Here is a 15,192-nt window from a genome sequence, read left to right on the forward strand (position 1 = left end):
ATAAATAATTGATCACGCCGTGTGATCTGCATCATGCAGCAAACTACAAGCCCCACAGTGTCCGACCTGATGGCCCCGTTTTCAACTCTGATCCCGCCTGCGCTCTGATAATCTTGTTGATTGGCAGCTGCAGCCGTGGTTCATGTCGAACGCACCTAATGCCTGAGCATACTGCTCGAGAGGTGTTTCAAAGATGGCCGCCGAATAAAATGACTTGTCTTTAAGGGACTTTGTGTATACTATTGTACCCAAGGGAAAAAATACCTGGTAATGACGCCTCCCTGCCACTAGAGGCTTCTTGGTGCGTTCGTACAGAGTCGTTGTGAAAGGAGAAGACGTGCCCTTCTGAGAGTTTAGCAACGCTAATCTGTTGTCTTTTGAGCCTGCAGGAAAGGTACTCTTTCAGTTTTACTTAGAGGAAAAAGAGGAAGTCCTCGCTGCAGTTTTGAGAGCAGCTGTTTCTCTTTATGTTTGACTGGTGATCGGTTGAATTTTGCGTTTTTTTAGGTGCAGAAATATTCACGAGGTGAGACTGTGTAATCTCCAGCAACCAAGATTGAGCGTGAGTAGTTATTGATGCTGTTTATTTACTGGTAAATGATCTTATGTTATTATATTATTTGAGTTAAATTGAGGTGACTGTTTATTGTACCTCCTTTTATTTTTGGCCTAATAATATCAGAGGGGAGAGCGAGTACACGCGAGTGTGCACGTGATCGAAGGCATTGCGGACCATTCAGAGTGTGATTCAACAGAGTGAGTTTTATTGATTTTTATGTCTTGATCGATACTTTATGCTCATTCAAAGAAATGTTAATGAACAATGTGTTATTTTTTCCTATGACCAATGCTAATTTAAGTTTTACAACCATTTACTCTTTAATATTAGAATGTTGATAGTGATGTTATACATGTGAAAGTGGAAATTTACATTTGTTTATTTGACATTGAAGTGTATTTGGTTTATGAACATGTGTGCTTAGAATTGTTTATGCTTTTGTTTTTGTGCAGGGATACATAATAAGCCACTATCATTGTTTATTTAGATTTATTTAGTGTTATTAGTGGTTATTAGTCCTTATCAGTGACATAGGCAAAATCACTTTGTTTTCTTTATTTACTTATGTGTGAACATTATAAGTGTCAATTGAAAGGAGGATATCCTTAAGTAGTCATTTTGAAACATTGTTTGGTCTGAACTAACCTATTGTAAATATTGTGATTCTTTCATTATTGTCCACAGAATATTTAGCATTTCTTGTTTTTGCCCATTGTTGGAAACCTGCAACCTTAATGCCACATTTTTCTATTTAAACGTGGTCACAAATTAAGAACCCTTTGATTATAGATGACTGAGGATGCTTGATTTATTTAATTAGGGAGAGCAGTGTCCCGGCCACACTATAATATAAAAAATTGCGCATTCACAAATAGAAATATAGTATATTATGGTGTGTTATTACAAATAAATTACAAATTATGTTAACAAAAATACGACATGATCTCCATCAACAAAAGAAGAAACAGTTTGTAAGACATGAATTTAATTGGAGAATGTTTTCCTTCAGTGTTCATTTGGTTTAACAGTATTTAGCACAAAAGCTCTAAAGATTTACCATTCGTCTTTCTCTGATTTTCCACATTGTGGGCTTTAATAAACACCATCATGTGGTCACTGCAGTTTCAATAATCATAAAGCAGCATAAAGTTACAGGTCCTTCAGTGGAACATTTTACCCCACATTTACAGGTCATTCAAAACGGCACTGGCTGAACTTTATATATTTACCATGACATCAGCAGAAGTAAATAATGGCTGGCTGTGTTCACATGTGCCTGGTTTTATGATGAAACCTTTAATAATTGTGCTGTAAAAGGCAGCGACTCTTACTGGGGTTCTGCGGGAACAGCGTGCAGCTCTTGCAGTGAATGATTTCCTTTATTACAGGAAGTTCTGCTGCCACAGGATGAGGTGGCACTAGACTGATGCCTGCCATCAAGGGGTTGATTGGGGTGATGATGCCGATGTTAGGGTCGAAACCCTGGATACAGATGGAGTCTGGGGAAGAAAACAGAAAGACATTGATTTGGATGTGAGCAGCTGAGCACAAAGCCAAAGAAATAAGAGCTGGTAAAAGACTACACAGAGATGAGGAACAATCAGGTCACTGCATTCACCAAAACCCTGAACCATCTACTGAAGATTAGTTTCTTCTTCAATGAGCTTTCATCATACTACACCGCACAGGATCTGGGACTGGAACACATTGGTTTTTTGAGATATATAAAACTCATTCCAGAGTTGCAAGTACATTTCAAGCATTTTTCATTTATTTTACTTAAACTGGAATGACCTCCAATAAATTTGCGGGGTATACATTAAACTGAATCCATTATTAATGTAAAATAATGCAACATGCTTAAAAGCAACTATGGCAGCATTTTAGTTTCAGTCACAATTCATACACTGTAAAACCGAACAGTCAACTTTATCAAACAAAATGAGTGTAGTTAACTTAAAATTAACTGAAAGTTAATTGAATTAATTGAGTTTGAACTGCGTTGAAGGTAATGAGTTAATTAAATACCTCATTACTTCAACTTAAATGGAGTAAGTTCACAGAACTCATATAGATTTTTTTTTCAAATCAAATGGTTTGTAGCAATCGGTTTCCTTAAACGGTTTGATTTGCCTTAACTTATTGGGTTTTACAGTACTCAATTGGTTTGAGTTTTCTTTATTTATTGGGTTTTACTGTGCTCAAATTGCTTCGTTTACTCAAATAGATTAAGTTCACATTACTCATTAGGATTCGTTTTTAAACTTAAATGGTTTGTCGCAATCGGTTTCCTTAAATGGTTTGGGTTACCTTAACTTTTTGGGTTTTACAGTGTAATATTAGTCCATTACAATGGACATCACATGTCAGCCCATGTTTTTGTTGATCCTGAGCATTTCATCTAATTTAAAGCCTGCAGTCCATGAGAGTGGACGATTGTCATCCAATCAAATGGCGGTAAGGCTCAGGATGCTGTAATTTGAAAAAAATCCACTACACTGAAAAGTAGCATGGCATCACTTCACTCCAGACACAGACGTAAGCCACATTTACAGTTAGGTCCATAAATATTTGGACATTGACACAGTTTTAACATTTTTGGCTCCATAAACCAACACAATGGATTTGAAATTAAACACACAAGATTTGATTTAACTGCAGACTGCCAGCTTTAATTTGAGGGCATTTACATCCAGAACAGGTTAACGCTGTAGGAATTACAACAGTTTGCATATGTGCCTCCCATTTGTTAAGGGTCCAAAAGTAGTTGGACAATTAGCTTCCAAGCTGGCCAGCTGGCCAGGTGTGTGCTATTCCCTCATTATCCCAATTACAACGATCAGATAAAAGGTCCAGAGTTCATTTCAAGTGTGCTATTTGCATTTGGAATCTGTTACTGTCAACTCTCAAGATCACTATCAGTCAAGGAAGCCATCATTAGGCTGAAAAAAACTAAACAAACCCACCAAAGAGATAGCAAAAACTTTAGGTGTTTGAAACAACTGTTTGTAACATTTTTAAAAAAGAAAGAACGCACCAGTGAGCTGAGAAACACCAAAAAACCTGGAAGACCATGGAAAACAACTGTGGTGGACGACCAAAGAATTCTTTCCCTGCTGAAGAAAACACCCTTCACGACAGTTGGCCAGACCAAGAACACTCTTCAGGAGGTAGGTGTATGTGTCAGAGTCAACAATCGAGGGAAAACTACACCAGAGTGAATACAGAGGGCTCACCACAAGATGTAAACCATTGGTGAACCTCAAAAACAGGAAGGCCAGATTAGAGTTCTAAAAAGCCTTCACAGTACTGGAACAACATCCTATGGACAGATGAGATCAAGATCAACGCATACCAGAATGATGGGAAGAGAAGAGTTTGGAGAAGTAAAGGAACTGCTCATGATCCTGAGCGGTGAAGTATGGTGGTAGTAGTGACATGGTGTGGGTGTGTATGGCTGTCAATTGAACTGGTTCTCTTGTTTTTATTAATGATGTGACTGTTGACAAAAGCAGCAGGATGAATTCTTTAGTGTTTCAGGCAATATTGTCTGCTCATATTAAGTCAAATGCTTCAGAACTCAATGGATGGTGCTGAACAATGCAGATGGAGAATGACACAAAGCATACTGCAAAAGCAACCAAAGAGTTTTTGAAGGAATAGAAGTGAAATGTTATGCAATGTCCAAGTCAATCACTTGACCTGAAATTATTTGAGCATGCATTTCACTTGCTGAAGACAAAACTGAAGGGAAAATGCCCCAAGAACAAGCAGAAACTGAAGACAGTTGCTGTAGAGGCCTGGCAAAGCACCACCAGGAATGAAACCCAGCATCTGGTGATGTCAATGCGTTCCAGACTTTGAGCTGTAATTGACTGCAAAGGATTTACAACCAAGTATTAAAAAAGTGAAATTTTGATTGATGATTGTTATTCTGTCCAATTACTTTTGGCTCTAAACACCAACACATAGGATTTGAAATGTCAGCTTTAATTTGAGGGTATTTACATCCAAATCAGGTGAACGCTGTAGGAATTACAACAGTTTGTGTATGTGCCTCCCACTTGTTAAGGGACCAAAAGTGTTAAAATTGTGTCAATGTCCAAATATTTATGGACCTAACTGTACAATGTATTATTCAGAGTTTTTTTATATATATGTTTGCCAATATTTTATAGAATGTATGTAAAAAAGAGAGGGATTACACTCACTAATTAAAGTTTAAAACCTTTTCCAACACTGCAAGCTTTAGATCAGGATTTTTTCAAATTATAAATATTTCAAATATTAGGACGGGTTCAAGATCTGTTACTGAAACTAAATCTCCAGTAATGCTGATTGAACTTTTTATATTAAAAACAATTTATATCGATGTATTAATTCCTTGCTGAAACAATTTCATATGCAGAACATACACATCGTGACGTTCTTGAGCATATAGCAGATGGAAATATCTCAGATGTGGACATTATGTGGTGAGATGAGGAAGATACAGTGGGCGAGAGAGCTCAACGCACTGCAATTTAAGAAAAAACATGCAATTACAAAAGACACCAGCAAATTAAGAAACAATCTTCATCAGTTTGACAGCACACGTGTTGCAAATTCTCAAAACACTATTATGCCATGACTGTTGCTGAGTGAAGTTGTTGGTGGTGAGGTTTTTTGTTGTTGTTGTTGTTTACTTTAATACTGATTACATGATTATGTTGTCTATTGTAAATTATTAGCCTAAATAAACTGATATAATGTGAAATGCTGTTTTAATATTATGCAGCGCGTTTAAGAAATGCAGCGCGTTCCTTCGGCTGTTTGTGTTGTGACAAAATGCAGCGAATTTCTTTAGTTTATGTTGTGACAAAATGCAGCTCGTTTCTTCAGTTGTTTGTAGTGTGTTGTAGTGTGTTTAAGTAGTGCTTATGTAGTCAATGATAATAGGACCACCTGCTTTGAATTTTATCATTCGATTAAATGGGCGTTGTCAGTGGTTATCAGCTGATAGATATGGGCCAGTAGGGGCCTATTAGTAGGATCATAACGCTGTCATCATCTGGATGATAGAAGCCTTTTGAGCCTACTAATAGTTGCAGAAGGCCCCTATTGGCCCATATCTATCAGCTGATAACCACTGATAACGCTCATTTAATCGGGTGATAACATTCGAATCAGCTGATAGGACTCACTGGTGTCCCATATAGTGGACCAACAAACCAGCAACCAGCATGCCTTGGTGACCAGGGATGCTGTCATTCTTAATGCAGACCTATTCTTTTTGTTTGGACACATAGTATAACCATTACTGCAATAAAATATGAATGATCAAAGATAAAACTTAAGCATAAGAATAAAGCCCTTAAATTGTGTATGCCTTTAATGTCTGCCTACTGTTATGGCTGTCTTCTTACTCTAAGAGTTAAAATATTTTTAACACTCAAAAGTGACAGTACAGAGAGCTTGAGTTAGAACAGACATAATCCAGAGTTGGACAATCTGAAGCCCCCTGCAAGCTTCTTTCCTACGGTATGCCTCCAAAAGTTCCAAATGTTCATTCTACTACATTCTGAAAGGCTTTGTATATATTTAGGACAAGCTATGAAGAAATGTTGACATGTATAAGAATTATAAAATATGTTTTACCTTAATAATAAGACCTCTCAGGTAATGAGGTCATATTCAGTTCATTATAATTACAGTGCTGAGTCAACCACTTAGAAACACTCAGTAATTTGTTCTCAAATAGTCTGACCTATAAAACATGAACAGTAAAGTGTTTAAATCTTCACTCACACATTAAAAAATGTAGTGTAAAAAGGTGCAGGTTCAAAATTGTTTTCAATTGTAAATGGCAAGAAAATCGCGCAAATACACTCACCGGTCACTTTATTAGGCACACCTTACTAGTACCGGGTTGGGCTCCCTTTTGCCTTCAGAACTGCCTTAATCCTTTGTGGCATAGATTCAACTAGGTACTAGAAATGTTCCTCAGAGATTTTGGTCTATATTGTCATGATAGCATCACACAGTTGCTGCAGATTCGTCGGCTGCACTTTCATGATGCGAATCTCCTGTTCCACCACATCCTAAAAGTGCTCTATTGGATTAAGTTCTGGTGACTGTGGAGGCTATTTGAGTACAGTGAACTCACTGCCATGTTCAAGAAACCAGTCTGAGATGATTCACGCTTTATGACATGGCGCGTTATCCTGCTGGAAGTAGCCATCAGAAGATGGGTACACTGTGGTCATAAAGGCATGGACATGGTCAGCAACAATACGTTGACACGATGCTTAATTGGTACTAATGGGCTTAAAGTGTGCCAAGAAAATATCCCCCACACCATTACACCACCACCACTAACCTGAACCGTTGATACAAGCCAGGATGGATCCATGCTTTCATGTTGTTGATGCCAAATTCTAAATGTCGCGGCAGAAATCAAGACTCATCAGACCAAGCAATGGTTTTCCAATCTTCTATTGCCTTATTTTGGTGAGTCTGTGAGAATTGTAGCCTCAGTTTCCTGTTCTTAGCTGACAGAAATGGTATCCGGTGTGGTCTTTTGCTGCTGTAGCCCATCAGCCTCAAGGTTGGACGTGTTGTGCATTCAGAAATGCTGTTCTGCATACCTCAGTTGTAACGAGTGGTTATTTGAGTTACTGTTGCCTTTCTATCAGCTCGAACCAGTTTGGCCAGTCTGGCACCAACAACCATGCCACATTTAAAGTCACTTATGTCACCTTTCTTCCCCATTTTGATGCTCAGTTTGAGCTGCAGCAGATTGTCCTGACCACGTCTACATGCCTAAATGTATTGAGTTGATGCCATGTGATTGACTGATTAGAATTTTGCGTTAACGAACAGTTGGACAGGTGTATTTAATAAAATGGCCGGTGAGTGAATATACAAAGAAATATTGTATATTTAAATGCCAATTTATCCTTCTACACTGTAAAAAATGCAGGGTTCCAAGCAATTCCTTCATGTTGTCATTCATTCATTTTCTTTTTCGGCTTAGTCCCTTTATTAATCTGGGGCCGCCACAGCGGAATGAACCGGCAACTTATCCAGCACATGTTTTACGCAGCGGATGCCCTTCCAGCCGCAACCCATCTCTGGGAAACATCCATACACACTCACTCACACTCGTACACTACAGACAATTCAGCCAACCCAATTCACCTGTAGTGCATGTCTTTAGACTGTGGGGGAAAACCACGCGAATTGCAGGGAGAACATGCAAACTCCACACAGAAATGCCAACTGACCCAGCTGAGGCTCAAACCAGCGACCTTCTTGCTATGAAATGACAGCACTACCTACTGCGCCACTACGTCGCCCCTAGCCTTTGCACTGTCGCATAACCTTTGCAACTCTCAAAAAAATAAAATGTCAAGCAGTGATAATGTAGGTGCATGATCTGTGATTGCTTGACTTGGTAGCATGGTAATTCATTAGTGATGAGTGTGGGCGGGGCCAAGAGACATGGGAGTGCCCTGCAAAAGACCTCTAGACTTTTGGTTTGTTTTTATTTTATGATTAAAGTTAATAAAGGTTCACTAGTTCCCGCCTATTTTAACTTGAAAAATACATGTGGATCAATTGGTGCATTTAGCAGCTCATTTTAGCAAATTGTAACACACAGCGCATAAACCTGTACATATTGGTAGGGTAGACCACTACAATAAATTGTGTGTCAGGGTTGAGGTTGGGGACGGATGAGGACTCAATTGCAGGGACAAAACCATGGGTTTATTGATTATAAAATAAAACAAAAGGTCACACTTTATTTTGATGGTCTGTTTGTTAAATTTAAGTTACATTGCATCTACATGCCAACTAATTATCATTATATTAGATTATAAGTAGACTGTTAAGTTGGGGTTAGGGTTGGGGGTTAGCGTAAGTTGACATGTACTGTACTTGCAAAGTTCCTTATAGTCAGTTAAATGTCAGTTAAAGGAGCAGTATCAACAGATCCTAATGTTAAAAGACATGTTAAAGACAATCCTTAAATGGACCATCAAAATAAAGTGTCGCCAAACAAAAAGCAACAAAAACAACCCGAGGTGGAAAACACTAACAAAAGACAAAAACAAACTTGGACTGGGCTGGCAGGGAAAGGCAGGGCTGGACAAGACAGGACAAGGCGATAAACAATGACGAACTGGCACAGGCGGAGACATGAGGAGACTATAAAGGAGAAATAATTGACAAACAAACAGGTAAACATAATAAACTAATAATGGGTTAAAAGGAGGGTGAGACTAGAGAATAGACAGTAGAGCACATGACACAAAGAGATGACACAAGTCATGTACTCACGAGAAAACAGGACTAGAACACGCAGCCAATGACTACGTTTACACGGACATCACTAATTGAATTATTTGCCTTAATCTAATTAAGACAATAATAAGATTAAGGCGTTTACATGAGCTGCTTTTTGAATGTTCTTTCAGGACCATGTTTTACATGTTATAGCGCATAATTCGGTTAACGTCATCGCGTCAGCCCGCTATCTGCATTTTCTCAGAAGTTTCATGTAATTTCAGGTGGTTCATTTTTAATTTTGTCACAAAATGCGGCGAAAAGTTCTACATAACAGTAACAGTTCGATTAAGGTGTTTATATGTCTGTGCTGCACTTTAATAATGCGATTAAAATCGGCATACTCCACATGTCTTAATTCGATTTCTCTTTAGTTCAATTATGACCTTAATCTGATTAAATTAATCAAAAATCGCTGTTTACATGGTAGACTCTTAATCAGAGTATTGTCTTAATCACATTAAAAATCTAATTATTAATGTCCATGTAAACGTACTCAATGAGTGTTCACTTGAAACAAAACACTACAGCATGCGTCCACAATGTAAACATGAAGCCACGTGCTTACACAACACCAACACATACAGAACGGAAGACACAAGCACACGATAAATGAAACACTTACCGTGTACTCACACATGCAACATGCATGTTCCATCTCAGCGCCAACCGAAACTGAAACCAACTAGACTGAGGCGCTGAGAATAAAGCATTAGGACAACAGCACACATCCAGAGCACACCCAGACCTCAAAATGGCGCTCATACAAAGACGAAGACAAACAATGACAAGAAACATGAGTGCTCGACCTGAAAAAGCTCAAGTCAAGCTTAACATACTAGACAAGACAGGACTAGTGTCTGGACTAGAATTAACAAGACCGATGTAGTAGAATCCTGACACAGTAAGCATGTTAAATCTAAAGAAAAGGACAAATTCTTATATTGGTGGTAGAGATTAAAAGTGGATGGGTTTGATGCCCAGGAAACAAATACATACACACGCAATGGTAAAAAAAGCAACTGAGGTGCCTCAAGGTTTAGTGCTTGGACCTCTTCTTTTAACTCTCTTTCAATCTTTCCTCCTTTCTTTCTTTCTTTCTTTCTTTTTTTTTGGAATTATCAGGGTCTGCTAAATAAATGTACATTAAATATGAATAGTCTAAGTTGATGATTTTTTATGTACAGTGAATCCGGAAAGTATTCATAGTGCTTCACTTTTTCCACATTTTTTACATGTATGTTACAGCCTTGATCTAAATTGGATTCATTCATTTATTTCATCAAAATTCTGCACACAATATCCCATAATGACTTGAAAATGATGTGAAAAAAGATTTTTTGAAATTGTTGCAAATTGGAAAAAAAATAAATAAATCTTAAAAATCTCATGTACATAAGTATTCACAGCCTTTGCTCAATACTTTGTTGATGCACCTTTGGCAGCAATTACAGCCTCAAGTCTTAATATGGTGCCACAAGCTTGGCACACCTGTCTTTGGGAATTTTTACTCATTTACTCATTGCAGTACCTCTCAAGCTCTATCAGGATGGGTGGGAAGTGACGATGTACAGACATTTTCAGATCTATCCAGAGATGTTCAAAAGGATTTACATCTGGGCTCTGACTGGGCCACTCAAGGACATTCACCGAGTTGTTGTGAAGCCACTCCATTGGTATTTTGGAGGTGTGCTTTGGGTCATTGTCCAGCTGGAAGATGAACCTTCGCCCAAGTCTGAGGTCAAGAGCACTCTGAAGCAGGTTTTCATTCAGGATGTCTCTGTACATTGCTGCATTCATCTTTCCCTTTATCCTGACTAGTCTTCCAGTTCCTACTGCTGAAAAACATCCCCACAGCATGATGCTGCCACCACCATGCTTCACTGTAGGGATGGTATTAGCCTGGTGATGAGCAGTGCCTGGTTTTCTCCAAACGTAGAACGCAGTCTGGCATTCACTCCAAAGAGTTCAATTGTAGTCTCATCAGACCAGAGAATTTTCTTATGGTCTGAGAGTCCTTCAGATGCCTTTTGGCAAATTACAGGCGAGGAGTGTCTTCCGTCTGGTCACTCTACCATACAGGCCTGATTGGTGGATTGCAGCACCAACTCGACTAAGGCCCTTCTCAACTCAGCTCAGATGGCCGGCCAGTTCTAGGAAGAGTCCTGGTGGTTCCAAACATCTTCCACTTACAAATGAAGGAGGCCACTGTGCTCATTGGAACTTTCAGATCAGCAGAAATTTTTCTGTAACCTTCCCCAGCCTTGTGCCTTGTGCCTATCTCGGAGGTCTACAGACAATTCCTTTGTCTTCATGCTTGGTTTGTGCTTTGACATGCACTGTACCAACCTTATATAGACAGGTGTTTGCCTTTTCGAATCATGTTCAATCAACTGAATTTACCTCAGGTGAACTCCAATAAGCTGCTGAAACATCTCAAGAATGATCAGTTGAAACAGAACGTACCTGAGCTCAATTTAGAGCTTCATGGAAAAAGCTGTGTATACTTATGTACATGTGATTTTTCAGGGTTTTTTATTTTTAATAAATGTGCACAAATTTCAAAAAATCTTTTTTTCCACATTGTCATTATAGGGTATTGTGTGTAGAATTTTGAGGAAATTTTTAAATTAATTTTGGAATAAGGCTGTAACATAAAAATGTGGAAAAAGTGAAGCGCTATGAACACTTTCTAGATGCACTGTCAATACATGTAAATACACACATTACACTGCTGTTTTACCTACACAAAAGACAAAAGATGTTGAAATACAAGTGTTTTCCTTAAGCGTTAGAGCCCACAACTTGTATAGTCTTATCTGTTTTCAAAACAATGATTTTTCCTATTAGGCTGCTTTAGTGTAAACTCAAAAAAAAAAAAAAACCAACAAAAAAAAGAACAAAGTTGATTGTTCTTAGTAGCTTATAGTGCAACTTCAAGCTTGTTTAAATTTAAAATTATGTCTACTCTGCAGCTCGGGAAAGTATACTTTAAACATAGCTCCACCAACACTTCTCTCATCTAAACATTATTCAGTTACTGAGAGCTCTGTGTTTTTACGGTGTTGTAATATTTCAACCTTAATCAGGAAAATCCTGCTTACTTTGTCCTGGAGTGACATAATACAGCGGAGAACAGTAAATCTAACACAATAGATGCTTGAACTGGAGGAAAATCTCGAATCCCTTGCTGGGGAAAGAGATGATGAAAATTACGAACCATAAATCTCATAGCGGCTGCAATCATGTGAAACACATCGGGAGATCCATGCAAAGCTTGGATCCAAATGTAAACAGGTAAATTACACACACGCCTTCACGTTTATGGTTTCTTAATGTTGTTTTTCTTCCGTCAGAATGATTCAAGGACTACTCAATCCTTTGGCTCGCAAGTCTTGTTTCCTTTCCAAAAAAAGCTGCTTCAGGTTTTATTTGTTGCTATTATCTGCTTTCCATAAAAATTGGATTCACTACGAAGTCAGCAGGTTCCAAAAGCATTTCGTTGCTACAGGACGCAGCTGCTCATCATTTCAGAGGTGAGACGACATTAATCAAAGCCCATCACAAACACCATTACTAAATGCAAAGCGCCAAACACTGCAGCCCCAGGCCCTGCCGTCCAAATGCATAATCCGCAAGGAAATTCGTCTCAGCTGTTTCTTCACAGTCACCCCTTTTTTGGGGCTTGAAAGATTTCCAGTCGTTGCTCACCACAGCTAATATGCATAATTATCCTGAGAAGCCAAAATGATGGTGAATAACTTGAGTCGCACTGAGTCACACACACTAAACCTACATTTACATTTAACTGCTTAGCTTCAATAAAAATAGAGCTATTTGTCATATACATTATTAAGGCTTAAGATCTAATTTTAAAATAATAAACACTAATTAAAAAGGATAATAAATGTGATGATATGTATGTATTAAAAACAAACATCCATTTTTTTTATTTCAGTATTTCCAAGTAATTTGTCAACATGATATCAGATTGACGTTGTACCCCAACGTTGTGGGGACGTTGCATTTTGTTTGGAAATGAAAATCAGGTTGACGTCAGAAATCAGCATCAGGCCAACGTCAATGTTCATTGTCCAACCTAAAATCAACCAAATATCAACGTCTAATAAGGTTACAGCTTGATGTTGTGTGGATGTTACCACTATGACTTCTATCAGACGTTGGATTTTTGTAGCCATACCTGACAAATAAATGTACTGTAAGTATTTGACACTAATATGAGGTTGGTTTAAGATGTTGGTGTGATGTTGGATTTTGGTCATTTTTCAACACAACCTAAAATCATCCAAATATCAACGTCATCTGACGTCATTATTTGATGTCAAAATAAGGTTGTCTTTTGACGCTGGCTAGACATTGAATTTTGGTCATCTGATGTCACAACCTAAATCTAACCTAATATTAACGTCTTATGACATTGTGTGCCTACTATATCACTGTGGATGTTAATGTTTGGATGTTAATAAAATATTAGTAAATGTTGAACTATGATTAATAAATACTGTACAAGTATTGTTCAAAATTAGTTCATGTTGGTAAATACTATGGTAATCTAGATTAATCTAGATTAATCTCACTGTAATCTTGGAATTAATCTAGATTAATGTGCTACCCAACCGCACACACACAAACACACATGGCGAAATGCGGAAGTTTTTTCTTTCCACTTGGTGTGCATTATTAAATTCCACAACACTTTCACCAGTCCTTACTGTCTAATACCCCAGTTTGTCATGGGGGCATGAATGAAATGTTCATGAATGAATTTGAAACTGCCGAACTTCAGTGAAAGTCACCCAAAATTCAGAAAAAACTCTTACATGAAAAACTTCACGTAAACACCTTAATTATATTATTGTCTATTAAGGTAAATAACTAGATTACAGATGTCCATGTAAGTGTAGTCAGTAGTGACTTCAAAGTAAGTGAAAGATCCAGAAGGGCATCCTGCTGATTTGATTCAGAAGGGCACTTTTTTTGTCAGACGGGTCACCGGTCAGGTATACAAGGTGGAAGTCATCATAGCTTGCGTAGAATAGACCCAGCTCCCAACCGAACTTGAAGAATAGATTAACGACGATATTTTTTTAATCGCCCGATAAGAGTCTCACGTTAACACAGCACGTTAACGTTTTTGTAAATTGTGACCCATATTACTAATCAATTGAGTCTTAATATATTTATGGTAGGAAATGTACAAAATATTCTAATGATTTTCTTCATAAAATAAATAATACATAATTTTGATCCATATAATGTATTTTTGCATGTTGACTGGTTTTCTGGTTCAGGGTCACATATACAAAAATATATGAATTAATTAACAAAAAATAAATAAATCAATGTAATGATAAAATCTGTAGACTTCATACCTATCCTTTAGCCCAAACATTAAAACCAGCTCCTAAACGTTAAACTCTATTTCACCTTAAAAGCAACACAAGTGCTTTTAAGTGTTGCCTGTATGTATCACATACATATTCCCAAGTCCTAGTTTCTGCATAAACAGCACTCAGGATGATATTTCTTTGTGAGCACAGTGCAGTAATTAAATAGGTCATCATGACTGCACGTTTCTGGTGGAGCCTGATTTGCTTTCTATTCTCCCTTTCTTCCTTCTATTTCTTCTAAGCCACTTAAAGCTGCCTCGGTGAATCTTGTGTAAATCTGTGCATTCATATATTCAGGGCTTACACCAATTCTGAGCCCAAATCTCCCAGCATGCTCAGTGTAAAACTCTGACAATGGAGCCACAACAAAAGCAACTCCTAACTGCAGGAAAATCATCTATATTTAGAGTCGTATTCATTGTTGTGCCTCACCAATCCAGCGGGATAGAAAAAAAAAATTGCTCTGACAAAGCATGTCTTCTAATGAGCTGGTGCAAATAAACATTTATAATCAATGGTGGGAAAAAAATGTGCTGAAATACTGAGAATGAAACTGCCTGCGAGGAAAAAATTGTGCAAGTGGGCATCTGTTCTGCGAGCAGCAAATTTATGAGCAGATACGAGAAAAAATAAAAGCTGTGCGTGTGTGTGTGTGTCATAAGCAATATGTGTGATGTTGAAGTGTGCCTGGAAACATGCTGAGGGAAATTAAAACAAAGACTCAGAGGTTATTTCAGCATAATCTGTTATATATTCGACAGAAACCAGACACATCTTTTCCAATCGTTCCTTTGAAGCTGGAATTTTCTGTCAGCATCATGATAATAGTCCTGGAGACAAAGACCGTTCCAGCCTGTTTGTTCTCAAAGGCCGGTATTTATGATAGTGTGACAA

General features: G+C 37.9%; 1 protein-coding gene across 2 annotated transcripts in view; it reads right to left on the reverse strand.

Moving 5' to 3' along the window:
- enox1 (ecto-NOX disulfide-thiol exchanger 1) overlaps positions 1-15,192 on the reverse strand; it is a 260,625-nt gene that overhangs the window by 76,738 nt on the left and 168,695 nt on the right. For both annotated transcript variants that reach the window (XM_056465012.1, XM_056465013.1), the window contains exon 5: positions 1,891-2,058. In XM_056465012.1, coding sequence (XP_056320987.1) covers positions 1,891-2,058 — 168 coding nt within the window. The remainder of the gene's footprint in view (positions 1-1,890; positions 2,059-15,192) is intronic.

Source organism: Danio aesculapii, chromosome 9 (genome assembly GCF_903798145.1).
Source record: "Danio aesculapii chromosome 9, fDanAes4.1, whole genome shotgun sequence".
NCBI classification, from domain to species: Eukaryota; Metazoa; Chordata; class Actinopteri; order Cypriniformes; family Danionidae; genus Danio; species Danio aesculapii.